This window comes from Scardinius erythrophthalmus, assembly GCF_964197995.2.
Source record: "Scardinius erythrophthalmus genome assembly, chromosome: 25".
NCBI lineage: Eukaryota > Metazoa > Chordata > Actinopteri > Cypriniformes > Leuciscidae > Scardinius > Scardinius erythrophthalmus.
Window position 1 is genome coordinate 12464015 of NC_138245.1, and position 17780 is coordinate 12481794.

At 35.2% G+C, this 17780-nt stretch overlaps 1 protein-coding gene across 2 annotated transcripts in view; it reads right to left on the bottom strand.

The window, feature by feature from the left end:
- Positions 1-16269, bottom strand: part of efna2b (ephrin-A2b) — a 191562-nt gene extending 175293 nt beyond the window's left edge. The window contains exons 1-2 of one of the 2 annotated variants that reach the window (XM_081358068.1): positions 15835-16269; positions 15381-15511 (exon numbers count right to left, since the gene is read on the bottom strand). In XM_081358068.1, the coding sequence (XP_081214194.1) occupies positions 15381-15511; positions 15835-15837 (134 nt within the window). In that variant the 5' untranslated portion in view covers positions 15838-16269. Of the gene's footprint in view, positions 1-15380; positions 15633-15834 lie in introns of those variants that run through there. The other variant, XM_081358067.1, reaches the window with a different exon arrangement.
- Between the last annotated feature and the right edge of the window lie 1511 nt (positions 16270-17780).

Sequence of the window (17780 nt, forward strand, 5' to 3'; positions counted from 1 at the left end):
AATGGTGATGGAATAAGAGGTTAATGACACTGAATCTCCTGTGATTGTTGCCATTGTCACTGAACTCCAAACATCTGGAAGAAAAGGGATAGAAATGGATCGTTCATTTGACCTTTGTGACTGCCCTCAGCGTTGGAGAGAATTCTCCATCATAATTAACTATCTGGGTCAAACTACAGATGATGAAAGGTTACGTTCAGAAGTTTTGTACATTTCCATGCAAGTTTAAAGAAGAACTGAATATACCAACTCCAACTGTTCCTCTGTATTGCTAAAATACACAGATACTAAATTTTGGTACCTGACAAAAATCTGCTTCTGTTCAAATGTGAAGGCAAAGTGAATGCTTAAGAGTGTAAAAACGCATCAATGCATGATTTGAAAATATATATAAAAAAAGGGGGAAAAGGGCACGCTTTAAAATTAAGAAAGTCTGTGTCAATATTCATATCTTTGTGCAGGGACGGATTTTTGGATTTACATATTATGACATAGACAAAATAAATTTTTGCCTTCCCAGCAACCTTGTATAACCAAAACTGCTACTTCAAGAAATGGAAAAAAACCCTCTATTTTAAAAATAAATAAACACTGTGTTGTCAAAGTTGATATTGCGTCATTATGATCATTTACTTGCATGAGTCATTATATAATTTAAATTTTACAACAATCAAGCTCAAACAAAGTTACAAAGTTTTTGACCAGCGAATGTCATGTTTTCTTTTTTTTTTCTGTTATTAGAATGGCCGCATCTGAGGCAACTTACATCCGCATCAACTTACAGGTTATGAAGGTTATTGTAGCTATGTGGGCGCTCCGTTTTTTCTGTCATTTGGTCAAAATCTCATGTTATAAAAAGATAAAGTGCTACACACAGGCTATTTAAGACAGTATTGGCTATGACTCGACGACAAATGCTAGACTAAGACACTCTTCACCGCTTAAAAGAAATACATGAAACTTTAGCCTTTATATATAGTGTTTCTTGAGTATAGAAAGAAAAAGCTGTACTTATACAAACAAACAGTTCCTTATTTACCTTTGAAGTGCTACACACATTTTTGGATCGTTTATGCTTGTTTGCAATGCATTCAATTTTGAGGAGGGTGGAGTTTGAGGGGCCAATGGAGTTACAAGGGTTAGTCACAAGCTATTTTCATTTGTTAAATTTTTGTGAAACCCACAGACAGCATAAGAGGTGACCAATAGTAGCTAATGATTTATAAAGACAAATTAAAATGTTGAAATATGGAGTTTTCTGCCCGACAGCAATGATTTTTTTATTTGTTTTATTACTTTATAAAGTAACTGTCTTGCAGAAATGTTAGCATTAGAGTGAAATGATAATAATAATAATAATAATAATAATAACAATTAAAAATATATATTATTTCTCTTCATTGTAATTGGTTGGAAAAGACACAAAGAGAATCGAGGAATGGCCTACCATTAAAAAGATTGCTTTGATGAATTCCAGCTTGCCCTGTTAAGTGCCCTTTACCTGTCAGACACATGATTTAGAGATGCCGTCTGTGAGATCTGGATCAGGGATGTTTTAGTACAAAAAAAAAATGTGAATAGTTCCCATGTGGCATTGGGAAAACCATCAAATGAATATATCGTTACAGTGCTTTGGTTAAACTCTTTAGAAAAGAGTTGATGAATAGGCATAGTGTACTTTTTGGTGTTAAAAAAAACTTTTCCCATCACCATAGTATCAAATGCTACATAATCATGTACAACACAGTCATACAGTTGTGGTCAGAATTATTGGCACCCCTGGTAAATATGATCAAAGATGGCTGTAAAAATAAATCAGCATTTTTTATCCTTTTGATCTCTCATTAAAAAAAAAAAAAAAAACGAACCTTTTATTGAAGTAAAATAATTAAAAGTCAGGGGAAATCATATTATGAAATAAATGTTTTTTTCTCCAAAACACGTTGGCCACAATTATTGTCACCCCTAGAATTTTTTACAGGTAAGATATCTCTGAAGATTATTCCCATTAATATTAAAAAAATTTAGCTCACCAGGGTGTCTAGGAACATGAAATTGTCTAGCTATGACTTCTTGTTTCACGGGAGTATAAATATGAGAAAACACAAAGGCCAAATTTCCTTAATCATCCATCCCAATGGGTAAAACCAAAGAATATAGTTCTGATGTACAGCAAAAGATTGTTGTGCTTCACAAAATAGAAAGTGGCTGTAAGAAAATAGCTAAAGCATTGAAAAATCCCATTTCCACCATCAGGGTAATAATTAAGAAGTTCCAATCAAAGATGTTACAAATCTGCCTGGAAGAGGATGTGTCTATATTGTCTTAATACACGGTGAGGAGGAAAGTTTGAGTGGCCAAAGACTCTTCAAGGATCACAGATGGAGAATTGCAGAGATAAATTGAGTCTTGGGGTCAGAAAGCCTAAAAAAAATTAAATAAATAAAACAACCCCTACATCACCACGTTATTTGGGAGGGTTTCAAGAAAAATCCTCCTCACTAAAAATTTAGCATTTTCAGTTGTCAGACAGGATCTTTAAAAGGGACCGGATTCTATGGTCAGATTAAACTAAAAAAAAAAAAAAAAAAAAAAAGATGAGTTTGGTGCAAACAGGGATAAAAAGTACCCCATGCCCACAGTAAAATATACTGCTGGATCTTTAATGTTGTGGGCCTATTAGTTTTGCTGAAGGTCCTGGAAATGTTGTTCAGATACATGGTATCATGGATTGTAGCAAATACCAACATATAAAAAATCAAAACCTGACAGCCCCTGCTAGAAATCTTATAATGGGCCAGAACAACAATCCAAAACAAACATCAAAATCAACACAAAAAAGTGTCACTTATCACAAAATGAAGCTTCTGCCATTACCATCACAGTCCCCTGATTTGAACCCTATAGAAAATGAGTGGGGTGAACTGAAGAGAAGAAGCACCAACAAGGATCTGGAGAGATTCTGTAAAGAAGAATGGTCTCTAATCTCTTGTCAGGTGTTCTCCAAACTCATCAGGCGTTACAGGAGAAAACTCAGAGCTGTTATCTTGGTAAAAGGAGGTTGCAAAAAAGTATTAAATAAAAGGGTGCCAATAATTATGGCCAACGTGTTTTGGAGAAGAAGAAAAAACATTTATTTCATAATGCAATTTGCCCCCACTTTCAATTATTTTACTTCAATGAAAGTTTAGATTTTTGCACATTTTTTGAATGAAAGATCAAAAGGATAAACAATGCAGATTTATTTTACAGCCATCTTTGATCATATTTACCAGGGGTGCCAATTATTCTGACCACAACTGTAACTACATCAGATTTGTAACAATGGTTGACCAGAAAAAAAAAAAAGAATCTTTTTTTAAAAGAACCATATTTAACCAATACTGGCTTGTGCAACATATTTCATGAACGAATGTCATTTAAGACTTCAAACATGACAATAAAATTATTTTCATAATAATTAATTTCCAACACTAATCTTTCTTTATCAGTATAGACATGCAGTTTCTTTCCTCCCCCATGATACGTGGCTGAGGAGCCGTGGAATTCTGGAGGAACCTCAAAGCCCTCTGGAGGAGTTTGGCTTTTCAAGACAAAATCCTTGGATTAAAAATACATCCTTCTTGGGATTTTCTCTCTGTTTGGCCTTGAACAGACCAAAGTCCTGCGGGTTGTCATCAACCCTTGTCACACAGAACATGAAGCATGTGATAATAATCATAACCAGAATATCATGTGAACAGAGATCAGGGCTGAGAATCTATCTCATTCGCTAAAACACAAACGGTAAACAGTATCCAGTTAATTTAAAAACTAATATAATGTTAATCAGGGTATGTTCAAGCTAAAGTATGACAGATTTTTGCAACTAGCCTTACCAAACAGAATTTATTTATAGAAAATAACAACTGTTTTCAAAAAGTCACCCATGTCTCTCATTGGTCAAAATAACAGACAGCCTCACCCCCGAACTCACGCCATTGGGTGAGCCACTGTTGCTATGTCAGGCTGGTCAGAGTTCGCAAACAGAATTTGTTTTGATATTACCTCAGAGACAGTGTGTTTACACTTTTCAGGGGAATCAACTTATTAATGTCTTACTTGTAGTTAGCATATTACATTGGAATGTTAAAAAGTATTTGATCATCAAAAAACAAACACTAAGCGTGTGGCCAAATGTTTGTCGACAACAATAATGTGTGGTGTGTCAAACATACCTTTGTTTTGGACTACAACTGGAAGCTGGGATGGTGCAGTGAAGTAAGTCTATAATCCTGTTAGCGTAGCACCTGAGTTGAAATGGCTAATCCTGTTTAAACTCACAACACTGCCCAGGTAATCTTCCTGTGTCCTGATCAGCAGCTGGCTCGTTCACAGCTCAAAAGGTGAGACATCAATCCGTGATCACACCTGTGCCGGGATTAGCCATTTCATGGCAGAATAACGTACAGTATATGCCGTGGAAATTTGCAAGATAAGTACTTCTCTAGCTTCTGTCAATGGGTTTTTATGCAACGCTTCTTTTCAGCACAAATCTGGACTGAACACACTGACCTGCTGAAGCCGAATCAACCAATTCAATTTATTTCCAATGGTGTAAAAAAAATATATGTATATATAACTGAAATGCAATTTGTTCCTTGCACTGCAGCCTTGGCCCCATGTTCCTGTATGCTTAAACCACAACGCACTTTAGAAATCTTAATATTTAGCAATATTATAAAAAATTTCCGTAGAGAACATCTTTTTTTCTTACCAAATTATTTCAAGAGTTACATTAAAACTCCAAGTATGTATTTCCGAGTGTTACATTATGACACATGGGTCAAAGGTACCATAGCATCACTGCAGGCTTGTGAGAATTACATTTTTGCTTTGCCTGTCACAGTAACCTACATTTGGAGGCAGCCGAGGCATTTTTAAGGCTGTTTCGGGCATATGCAGTGCCGCCCGCACACAGCTCAATCATCCTACCCATCATGCAACATAAAAAGGCCGAACCGCGTGCTCTCTCTTTCCGTGTACTTTACTGTCTCTTTGCCTTTCACAAAACAAGCAGAGAAAACTAACTGATCTTCACTGTAACAAATATACGGGTGTAACAAACATCAGGAAAGTTCTCTCTTTGGGAAGGAAAGTGTATTTTTACACTTAGAGTCATGTATAGTATATGGCAGATGTCAAGTGGGTTATTTCCTAAATTTGGATCTGTAGACGTTTCAAGTCAAATATTATAATATTTTTGTGCACACTACTTTTTTTTTTCATCCGTGCATTGCGCAACAACAACAAAATTACTTAATCATATTTTTATTACAACTTAAATAGTACACAAACCCGACAAGAATCTACTATTGAACAAAGGTCAATTTTAACCGGAAAAGCCAAGACTTTTTATCGTTTATGCCTGTAGAAATTAACTTTCAAAAATAAACCTACTCTGAATAAATATATTCACAGGAGTAAAAAGCTTGACAACTAGCCCCATTCTCCACAATAACTTGTAAACATCTGGTTGGCAAATAAGCTCACGCAGTTATGTTATAGTTTTGTCATTATTAATCGATATCAACCACAGTCTCTCTCGCAGAACCCTGTCATCAGAAGACATCAAAAATTCCACTTTTTTGGGGGGGGTTGGTGGTTCAGTCGGAGGCGTGATTGTCTTTGTGCTGGGGGCGAAAAAAAGGGCACAGAAACTGACCTCCTTGTCCACGCCTGCTCCTGATTAAGACTATGAGAAAACAACAATTTGTCACTAAAAGACACTTCTGAAAATAATTCTGCTTCTTGAGTAGCAAAAACTACCGAAAAGCACTACACAACATTTTGAACATTTTATTTTTTGGGCTGCATTTCTGTACTTAATAAAAAAAAAATAAAAAAAAACGTTAAGTAACACCATACAAACGCATTGCAAAAATACAACAATATACAGGTATAATGTAATTAATGTATGAATGTCTTAATTATTAATATAGTTACCCCAACAAAAGGATTAAACCTGAATTCAGCAATATCATAATATCTTCCTAAATCTACATAGTCAACAACGCATACAGTTATTGAGCATCATCACTCTCCTACATTTGACATTAAACAATATGCCGTGTTACTCTCCATCTAGTCAAGTCAAGTTTATTTATATTGCGCTTTTCACAATACAGATTGTATCAAAGCAGCTTCACAGTATTAAATTAAAATAATACATCAATGTTTGTTTCTAGTGGAAAACGTCCACGTTTGGTAATGCTGATCAATAGTGTTGATTGATTAATTAAATTAAATATCCCCAACTGAGCAAGCCAAAGGCAACAGTGGCAAGGAACCGAAAAACTCCATCAGGTGACCTAATGGAGAAAAAAAAAAAAACCTTGGGAGAACCCAGGCTCAGTCGGGGGCCAGTTCTCCTCTGGCGTTTATGAACTATTAGTATTATATGAATGCCTGGCTGAAGAGATGCGTCTTTAATCTAGTTTTAAACTGGGAGAGCGAGTCTGAGCAACGAACAGTATCAGGAAGGCTATTCCAGAGTTTTGGAGCTAAATGTGAAAATGCTCTCCCTCCTTTGGTGGACCTAGATATCCTAGGTATGACCATTTTATTCACAAGTAATACAATCCCGAACTAATTTGTTTTAAAAACCAAACAAAACAAAATGTTTATTTGCTGAATAAATATTGGATTTTAACTGTATGTAATTTTTATGTTCATTTATAGCAAACATGTTATTGCTCAAATTAAAGTTATTTTTAGAATTACTGCTTAATTCAGCTTTTCTAAGTAAATGCTGAGCAGGATCTGTCAGTGGTAAGCATAGCTACAGATGCTGGCTGAGTTCATGAAACCGCATGGTTTGCAGTGCATGGAGAGCATGAGGTGATACAGATATGCATTTAAAAACTGTCCCACTATCCCTGGCAGTGGGCGTGCAGCAGATATTTAGGGTAAGGGTCGGCAGTTTTCCTTCATGAATTGGTCCCAAACCCAAGTCCCTGCTCTGCCAACACATTCCCTGCATAAGAGGGCTTTTCTCTGGTTCTGCAAGAATGACAGGTTTGACGTATCTACAGTTCAAGAGAGAAAACTCCCAGATGACTAAGGAGGCAATGTTCCACTTCTCACATGCTTTCCTATTCTTTTCCTTTAGAAATGTCGAGTTATTTGAAGGTCAAGGCCTACTGAGATGTGTGGGCAGCTCCTCCCTCTCACTTGAAGACAGAACCATGTGTTCAGTGGCTTTTCAACCCATTGGTGAAAAGAAGACATTTGCAAAGTGAAAACAGGTGAATCAACTAAACACATCGGCACTAATTCAGCTTTAGGGAGATGGAGTCACATGCAAAACAGACTAAAAAAATGTTTTTTAGATCAAATAAAAGTCACCTGGAGGCTCCAGCATCAGGAATCATATTCTCCTAAACTTAATTACTCAAATTTTACACAGCTGAGACATTCAGAGTTTTGCCAAAATCCAGGTGGTATGATATTCTTATTTACTGATATGTATCATTTAGTAAAATATTCAAGTATATTCAGGCCCCGTTTACACGATGGGAAAACACAGATATTTCTCTGCGTTTTGGCCTGTCATTTACACGAAACGCCGTTTTTATCCCAGAAAACGATTATTTCTAAAAACTCCGGCCAAAGTGGAGATTTCTGAAAACGCCGGTTATGTGTTGCCGTGTCAACTGTGAGAAACGGGGTTTTAGGTTCTCAAACGTCATATTATGCGCTAGAAAATGCTTACGTCATGTGAGCGCCCTATGTTTAGAGTTTGTTTGGCTCCTCCCTACACTGCCGCCCATAGGTTTGGTATAGTTATAATGGCGCTCGACAGCGTAGTTATGCGGGTTGATGTAAACGACAATTTTTTTTAAAACGATGATGTCTGCACGATGTTATTTTTGAAAACGGAGGGGGGGAAATATTCGTTTCTCTAAATACCCGGCTATGTGTAAATGTGGCCTCAGTTTTCCCAACTGAGAAATATATTTGTGAGCCACTTTGTAAGTGGGCACTTTCATGTCAAATTATCTTGTTCGTGATTTTATTGTACATAGAATATTAAACTATATGAAACATAACGCATAAAATCTCTCTCCATAAATGTGAATATTTATAAAAAATATTTTATATTGTGAGTATTTTATATGTCCATAGTGTGAATTATAATTGAGGATTCTGCATAATTTCAAATTCACATGCATTCCACACAAAATAAAATAATATTTTATAAATACTTTATGTTACATTTCATTGCAGCATATGCGGTTCCTTTTTTAAAGCGATGTGCATTTTTTCTATCGTTTTGGCAATTATTACAGCAGTAAAACTTAATTACTTAGTGCGGAAGAGTAAAAGGTTTAACATTATAAAAATATATATATATATACATTTAAATAATAATCAGGAAAATGCACATGAAGTACAGAAGACGGCACTGCTCGATTCAGACTGAATACGTCTGACACCTTATGATAAACTTATGAAGCAAAACCCATGTAACAATTTTTTGGAGGATTGTTTGACAAATGATTGCATCTTTATTTTTCTCAGGAAGTGCACTGTACTTTGACCATGTTAATACTGAATAATCATGTCAAAATAAAAACAATTCGGCACTGACTAATTTTTATTTATTTTTTTCAGAGAATATATTTCCCCATAATTCTTTCTGCCACCATATAATGTGTATAGTGCATGTCTTTCATTTTCAGTTATAGCACAGATGAATAACATCAGGTATTTTAAGTATTATAACATATAAGACTCCCGTAAAAAAAAAAAAAAACGGCTATGTACAAGCAATTTCACAAATTAGGTTTGAGACATAAAATCACCCTCCCTTTCCTAGCAGAGAGCAGAGTGTATTTCCGAATAAAAATCACTCGAGGAGAGAAATGAGGAGTTTGTGGATAGACATAATGAGCCGACTATATGTGGGTCAACAGAACTAAACTACAGTTCCAGCCGAATTAAGACAGTGAATAAATTAAACAATGTGATGCCTGGTGCCTTAAATTAGTTTTTCAAGAAATGTGATTATATGTATATTTTTATAAAACACAAACATGAAATCAGCGTAATTAATATTAAGGAAAAGAAATTAAGAAAACAATTAGTTTGTTTAAAAAATAATTTAACTTAAAAGCTCATTCGGCCCACAATACAAGAAAGAGAAAGTGGTTTTGGTGATCTCACTTCGCTTAAAAACAATCCCATCTGAGGGAGGGCTTTCTGGCACTCTGCGTCTCATAAATACTGTACACTAAATGAGAAAGGCCTTGGTCCTGAGAGAGAGGAGCGTCCCGAGCTAACTTGACCGAGAACCCAATAGCACCTGGATAAAAGCACGACAAGAAGATATTTAAACAAACACCTAGTCCTCAGATTTGCTATTTAAACCAAAGCCAGCATGCAATGCTGCTTTGAAATCTTCCGTTGAGGGAAAGATCCACCCATGAACGAACACCTACCTCAAACCAAGTTTGAGTTCCCTGGATGCACGTGACTGCCAATGTGCTACGTGAATGTGGGTCAGGCATTAAAATTTATGAGTAATACAGAAGGCAGGGTGACGCTGTGATTGGGGCTGTTGCTGGGTATAAAAACAGACAAAAATAAACCGCCACACAAAGAGGTGAGGACGCAGGGGTGATAAGGTGCCCTGTAAGGTCCTGAGAATGAATTCTGGTTTGTGTCCACCGCAGAGAACAAGCGTGAAAATTGACTGTCATAGTGCCTGCACAGAAAGCATTTTGGCTGCTGCTTTCTATAAAACAGTTTTGACGTTCTAATCAGAGTGATTTCAAACGTTTTGAAAGCAGACAAAGAAAAATGAATACACCTTACAACAAAACAATTAAAGATAAATAAATCACTGTTTAAAAAAAAAAGCACGATGTTTGACATTAAACTTATACACTATACAACAATAACACTAACGGGTATTTTTTTAACAAAACATATCTGGCGTAAACATAAACTAGCTTAAAATATTTTGCTTTAAAATATAAATAAACATGCGTTTATAAACACCAACCTTGATGTTTGTCTATATTGTCTGTTTGTACACTGAAGTTTTTTGAGTTGTTTGCAAAGAATGTCACATCTGTGCAAATGTTCAGGTATGAGCAGTCATCTTGTTGCAGGGTGGGGGGCAGGATAGTGCAGATAATGGCGGAGAGGGTTATGTTACTCCTGCAATACAAATTTAGAGAAGCACGACTGTTTCCACTATTCAGTGACTGGCACAGTGGGATGTTTTATTCCAACCTAAGGAAATATAACTTTGATTAATGCTGAAAATGAAATACGCCGATGAGTCGTCATTTTACTCAACGAATCTTTGAACCTAGATTACTGATTACAAAATTTCATAGTCGTTTTATGTAAAAAACATGCTGCAACTTTAATCTTTAATTACATGTTGGAGCCTTTTGATGCAATATGGCGTTCGACCATTTGCATCATTCACTGCCGACAAGGGCTCAATTCCCTTTTTGGTTCATGTATTTAGAGAACAAAGGTCTCATGAAACATTCTGTCATTGATAATCATTAGCAGATGAATCTGAAGTCCAGCGGTAAACATCAATAACAGAATGGAAGCATTATAGCTATAATAACCGCTGACCTACAGACCCCAGTAACTGAATTTCTTCCTACAGTTCTCCAACAGAAGTAGCCCGTAATCTCATAGAAACAAAGCACCAGTGAGGCTGCGTGACTCCATGCACCCATCTTAAAAGATGCACTGTTGTTTTAGCAAGTGGACACAGCTGACTGCCATTCCCACTGTAATCTGATTTCCAAACTAACGAATTCACTGTGCCCAGAGCGCTGTCAGTTTAAGTGCTTTCCCTCACTGTAGTTACTGCGTATTAATGGACGAGGGTCGTTGGGAAAAAAACAATGATTATATTTATACACTTTAATGGATGAGTTAATTTGATTAAACCACCGAACAAAACAGCGATCTCATGCTAAAGTTGCAATAAGTCACGGGATGGACGACAATTTGGTGGTTGGAATGGGTTTTCTCTCAAAGTGTTTTCCTACAAAGAGGCTAAATTGTTCCCCCAACCCTCGGGACGGCAGGTCACAGTCTTAGCAGAAGAAACACTCGGTCATGCATTGTGAAATTTGAGGTATTTCTGTCTAGATGAAAGCAGACTGTAAATTGCCACCCTCCAGCTGCCCAGAAATGAATTATAAACACATACGGAAAGAATGCACAAACAAAGAAGTGGAAGCTGACTGAACTCTAAGTGCTGCTTAAAACAGAAAAATCAATTAATGTCAGGCACAATAAACTGGGCACTGGGTATTTATATGACTTGCCATAGAGAGATAAATTAGATTAAAAAAAATCAGCACACTTGTTTGCTAAATAACTGTGTTATGAATTGTGTTGTTTAAGCGAACAACACAAAATCTTGAACAAATTCAAGAACGCATGTCTGAATAACAGATGCTTTACCGTAACGATAATTTGTCTCTACAATAAATGCAAGTACATTTAGCGCATTAATTTTTTCAACACTCTATGCTAGATAGATATGAAAATGACAACTAAATTATAACTGTCAATAATATACTAATAGTTTCAAAATAATGCCCTAGGTGATAAACCTCAAAATTTTGTTATTTGTAATAAAATGAAAAAAAAAAAAAAAAACTGGTTAATTCTCATAGTATGACTGAATTAACCCCATACTCCATTTTTTTGTCATCGTCTTGCACCATAATCCAGATGCAAGTGTGAGGGTTCACAAAATGGCGGACAAATCCGTAAACTGGGGCAGAATGTGGTGCACTGCCACCTACAGGAGCTGAAGTTTGACACGAGCATCCAAGGTCAAGCTTGAAGTCATTAATTTCAAGCATACCAATCACAATAGAGGTTAATGACCCTAAGAGAATAAAAATCCATGTGGATTCAGACAGTCATATCTGTGTCTTGCCCTCATACAGAAGTCCTCTGACACTAGGCATCCCTCATAACCTTGAGGAACCAATTACACTATGCCAAAGAGTGAGAAAATAAAATAAAACCATACAAAGAAATGCTTCCCTACCAGAACAATGGGTTCTTATTATAGTGAATTGATATTTAATAGTGAAGATTATAGTGAAAAAAATTCGGATTTCATAACAGGATTTTTATGAGTCGCTTAAAAAAATTCAGAAAAATCTTTATTCGTTATGAAGAAACAATTCATTGCATATTTTACTGGCACGCGGAAAAAAAAAATCAATCCAATAAAATATTTCCTTTCATTAATTAATTAAAATAAAGAATTATTATTTAAAAATAATAATAATAATAATAGCCATAAAAAAAGAAAAACTAAAAGTGCCAAACTACAAAAATAAAACATTTTTCCAACACTTAGCAAAACATCAATAATAAGACATGCCATGTAGTTCTCAGCAGGTCACAAATTAAACTAAAGTCTTCTTCCTAAGTCTCTACAGATAAGAGCGCCTGCTAAATAGCTTAAAAACTAAACTTTATTCACACAAGCATTCACTAACTATTTAGCTGCTCCACTCAAAAATGTAATCACAAAGATTACTCTTCGGACCTGAACAGCTCCATTCTGAAACGGTTCCAAAGTGCTGCATGATGGGGTACCTATGTAAAAACTCACATTTCACCCTAAATGCTCTTTATAAGTCACCAGTCTCCTCGTGGACCTCACCGTAAAGCCACAAGGGTTAAATCGACACCTCAGGGCTGAACCTCATAGAGAGCAGAAATGTATTTCAGTGTATTTATTTATGCTCTGATTGGGGTCATTTAGCACAAGTCATTTCAGTCTCACACTTCTAATTGAGCCACACAACAGACTCAAACAGTCGAGACTTGACTCAAACCACACCAGACGGCACAGCTCGCTTTTATGGTGACGTGCTAGAAAACCACCGCTCAGAATGAGCCCGCAAACTCAAATTTCAGTTTTCCAGGTTTGCAAACAACCAATGCAAATCAATGGAGCTACAATGCATATCTGCTCTGCGTTTCTGACCATCCAAACCTGGAAGAACTGATACATCTCATTGATTTACTGGCTGACCGGTAAAAATCAATAGTACGGGTTAAAAACTCTGCAGCCTAATAATAGAGATGCCTTTTCCCTGAGCTCTCTCTCTCTCACACACACACACACAGAGGGAAGACCCATCTCAGTTTAGCTGAACAAAAATTTCACTGCTCTGACATAGCACAGCAGACACAAACACACACAACTTACAGGTGGAAAAATATATAGAAAAAATATATTATATATATTTTTAATATATATTAAAATATATCTCTGCTGTAATCAGAGATTTTTAATTATCTGAATCTATGGATGCATGGAATATGGGACAGAAAACTTAAAAAAAAAAAGGCCATTAACTTTTTAAAGGCTTAAACTATGTGCAGTCTCTTTCTTAAAAAATAAATAAATACATTATACACTCAACTCAGCATTCTTTCCTTTAAGATGAACTGGAAAAAAAAATAAGATACGCAAATAAAATTCTCTTCTCTTTTTCTTTGTTAACTTCCTTCCATGCTATTGTTTTTCATTAAAAAAAAGTTCAATACAAACGTTCTTACAGAAGACAAAAAGCAAAAACTACAAATCTAGAACTCAAAAAAGAACTTTAGAAATTCTTCACAGAACTAATGAGAACAAACATCTGTGGACTTTTCAGTAATGCCTTATAATTGGTTAAAACTGTGGCATGTAATGTATAAGTTTGACTGTGTGGTTACACAAAGCCCTGTCCTCTGCCAGAAACAGCCTTTGAAAGCGGTCTGATGAGGGGTGCTGGGGTGTTCCAAGAGGGGGGCTTCATCTTAGACTATTTAAACCATATGGTGATATGAAATGAACAGTACTGATCCCCCCTCAGAAACATCCATGAAGAAAGAATAGTAAACAAAATAACAGTATCTTCAAAAGCTGACAGGAAATCAGACTATGCATGTATTAACATATTTTGGGTGATTATCAACCCCGCACCCCAAAGGCACACAATGTAACTGTACACAGCCCTCAGTAACTCATAACAGACACCAAGTGTCAAACAGTAAGCGTGCAATAAATGAGCCCATAAAGTTACAATATGCTCATAGAGAGGCTGATTTTGTGAGAAGCCCTATAAGTACTTTTAAATAGAACACACAAGTTGTTAAAACAGTGCCCAAGTGAGGCCTTTTTGTGTGCGTTATAAAATCTTGATGGTTTTATGAGTGAAATCGCACATAAAAAAACTCAAATGGAAGACCCTGAGTGTCCCTTGATGTTAAGGACTGATTTAAATCACTTCACCTAACTTGTATCAAAAATGATCAAAGAAAAACATATTTAAAAAATAAAATAATATATGGTGATTCTTCAATTAGAGGCTTTTTCGACAACTTCCAAATTGTTTAATCAATATTAAAATATACATCACACATCCTACAATAAAGATCGGAGTATATGGCCTGAGCAACCTTCGAGTGGATTTCAGGATAGTAAAATAATCTGTGACGGTAATGAATTTTTATTTATTTTTTTATTTTTTTTTATTTTGGAGAAAAGTTGAAAAGCACAAATTAATTTATATTTACATGATAACCAGTTAGAAACTTTTTTAGGAAAAAAAAAATGTTTTCCTAAATGTTCAAAATGATGGTAATGACAGCAGAATCTCTGACATATAAAATACAATTATAAATTGAAATAATAATAAAATAATTATAATAAAAATATGCTTTAAGTGCAAGTAAAAAAGATTTTTTTTTATATCTAGATAGAAGATGAGCCCAACATAATGTTTAAATGTTTTAAATATTGCATTCGCAACTATTTCTATATTTCAAATTAGGTAAAAGTAAACAGACAAAATAAAAAGTTGGACACTAGAACAAGGGTTGTTTATATAAAGCCTTTTTTTCTAGAGGGTCAGAAAAGTTTCCCTAATTGAAGAGTCACCCATATGTTTCCCATACACACACACACACACACACACACATATACATATACATATATATATATATACAAACACACACACACACACACACACATATATACATATATATATATATATATATATATATATATATATATATATATATATATATATATATATATATATATATATATATGTGTGTGTGTGTGTGTATATATGTGTGTGTGTGTGTGTGTGTGTGTGTGTGTGTGTGTGTGTGTGTATATATATATATATATACACTGGGAAAAGTTCCAAACAACTCTGGCCTGACTATAGTTTTGAAGAACTAGAGTAAAACTTGCTAGCCATGACTCTGCAATAGCAGTTGAAACTTGACTCACACTCCTTTCAGTTGTGATGCACTGAGGTGTTTCTTACCTGGGATTCGTGCTGTTCCAGTACACAGCATACCGGTCTGAAATGATCTTACTGTCATCCGCACACACGGTGACCCAAAACAGGAAGACGACCATGAAAAGTGTCAACTCCATCTGATATGCAACAGAGTTCTTGTCCATAATGTCAATTAACAGGGAGAAAATACAAGCTCAGTTAATAATAGATGCGTTTAAAGGGAACGATCATATGTGTGAGAGTCTTATTCAAAAGCATCACATTCTTCTGTGAAGGAATAAAAGTAAAGTCAAAGCTCAGTGAAAGAACTTATCACGGAGGATCCATCCAGCATCTCGACCTCCATAGCTTGAGATGTTTCCATCTCAGAAGCACTGCTTGTTAAACTACAATACCGCTTGCTTTTCACATCCATTCTTCCTTGCAGTGGCTTTAAAATAACTTTTTTCAGACTCGTAAAAAGTGGCCAGATAGTTACCATCCATTCAGGCGAACGTGCGCGCTCTAAAATCCTGCTGATACTCCACACATGCGCGTGATCCGTGAGACTCCTCTCTTAAGCCACCTGACCGAGTCGGTCTTCTTTATCATCAGTCAATGAGAGTAAAAAGTAGCCATCACTTCAGTGTCGAACTGCCATGTGAAAGTTATCACGGTTGCGGGCTCGTGGCGCGCTCACAGACGCGATGCTGAACCCACACGCGCCGCATCACGCGCAAAGTTGACGGTGTGCCGCTTTAAATGTCGCTTCTGCGCGCGAACAACTTGCTGCTCCTTACACACAGTGGCTCTCGCGAGTGTGAAATGACATTTTATCTGTTTCCTACCTAAAGACGATCGGTCCTGCCTCCACAACGCGCTGTCTCTCTCAGCACATGTCTCAGTCTCTTCGCTGTCTCCTCGACTGCGGGGCGGAGCTGCTTGAAGAGGGACCGCCTGGACCTACACACTGAAACTTTGGAGATATTGCCCGTTAAGAAGGCCATTATATGAAATTAAACTTAATTACAGTTCGCATTAGATAAAGAATGATAAGTGCAAGATTGTGTGGGTTGTTTGACATGTTTAAATGTTGTTGCTTGTAAGATGAGCACTATAAATTATTATTATTATTTTTTTTTATTTTAGTAAATTTGCGGTAAAAACTAAATGCCAGCTGTGCTTACCAGATCTTTACCGTACAAATTCAGGGACAATATTACACGCATTACGGTGCGGTTTTTAAAAAAATAAATAAAAAAACTGCATAGTTTGCAAATTAATTGTAAAATGTACTGATAAATACAGTACCAGTCAAGTGTCTGGAAACCTTACGATTTTTTAATGTTTCTGAAAGAAGTCTCTTCTGCTCACCAAAGCGGTATTTATTTGATTAAACATACAGTAAAACAGTAATATTGTGAAATAGTATTGCAATTTAAAATAACTATTTTAATGTTTTAAAAGTAATATTTCTATGATGGTAAAGCTTAATTTTCAGCATCAACTCCACTCATCAGCTTCAGAAATCATTCTAACATGCATTCATTATTATTATCAATGTTGAAAACAGTTGTGCTGCTTTATATTTTTTTTAAAAAAACATGACCAACCATACACTGCCATTCAAAGGTTTGGTGTAAGTAAAATAATACTTTTATTCAGCAAGGACACATTAAATTGATCAAAAGAGACAGTAAATACATTTATATTGTTACAAAAGATTTATATTTCAAATTAATGCTGTTATTTTGAACTTTCTATTCATCAAAGAATCTGGATTAAAATGTATCACAGTTTCCACAAAAATATTAAGCATGCAAAAGTGTTTTTCAACATTCATAAAAAAGAACCATTATTAATCATTAGCATCAATAATAATTGATAATAATTGAGCAGAAAATCAGAAAATTGTACTGTTTCTGAAGGATGATGTGACATTGAAGACTGGAATAATAATGCTGCAAATTCAGCTTTGACATCACAGAAATAAATTACATTTTAAATTATATTAAACAGAAAACTGCTATTTTAAAGTGTAATAATTTTTCACAATATTACTGTTTGTACTGAATTTTTGTGAGCTTAATGGATTTATTTCAAAAGTATTCAAAATCTTAATGTTTCCAAACTTTTGACCAGTACTTTATATATTGGGACAGATATACTGAGTTAATTATTAATTCTAAAAAAACATTTTTTTTTTTTTTTTTTTTTTTTTTTGTAAAATGTATATTGCCTTTGAAAGTAATTTACAGTTGACAGTTTGGCATTATTTACATTCATTTTCTGTGTAAAATTGAAATTTACAGTGTAATTTCCACTCAGGAAAATTAATTTATTATTACCTAAATTATTTAATATCCATATGTTAGAATTTATTAATTGAATTTTCATATTTTAATCTTTGACTTCTTTAAAGTTTCTTGATTTCTTGCTTTTGTC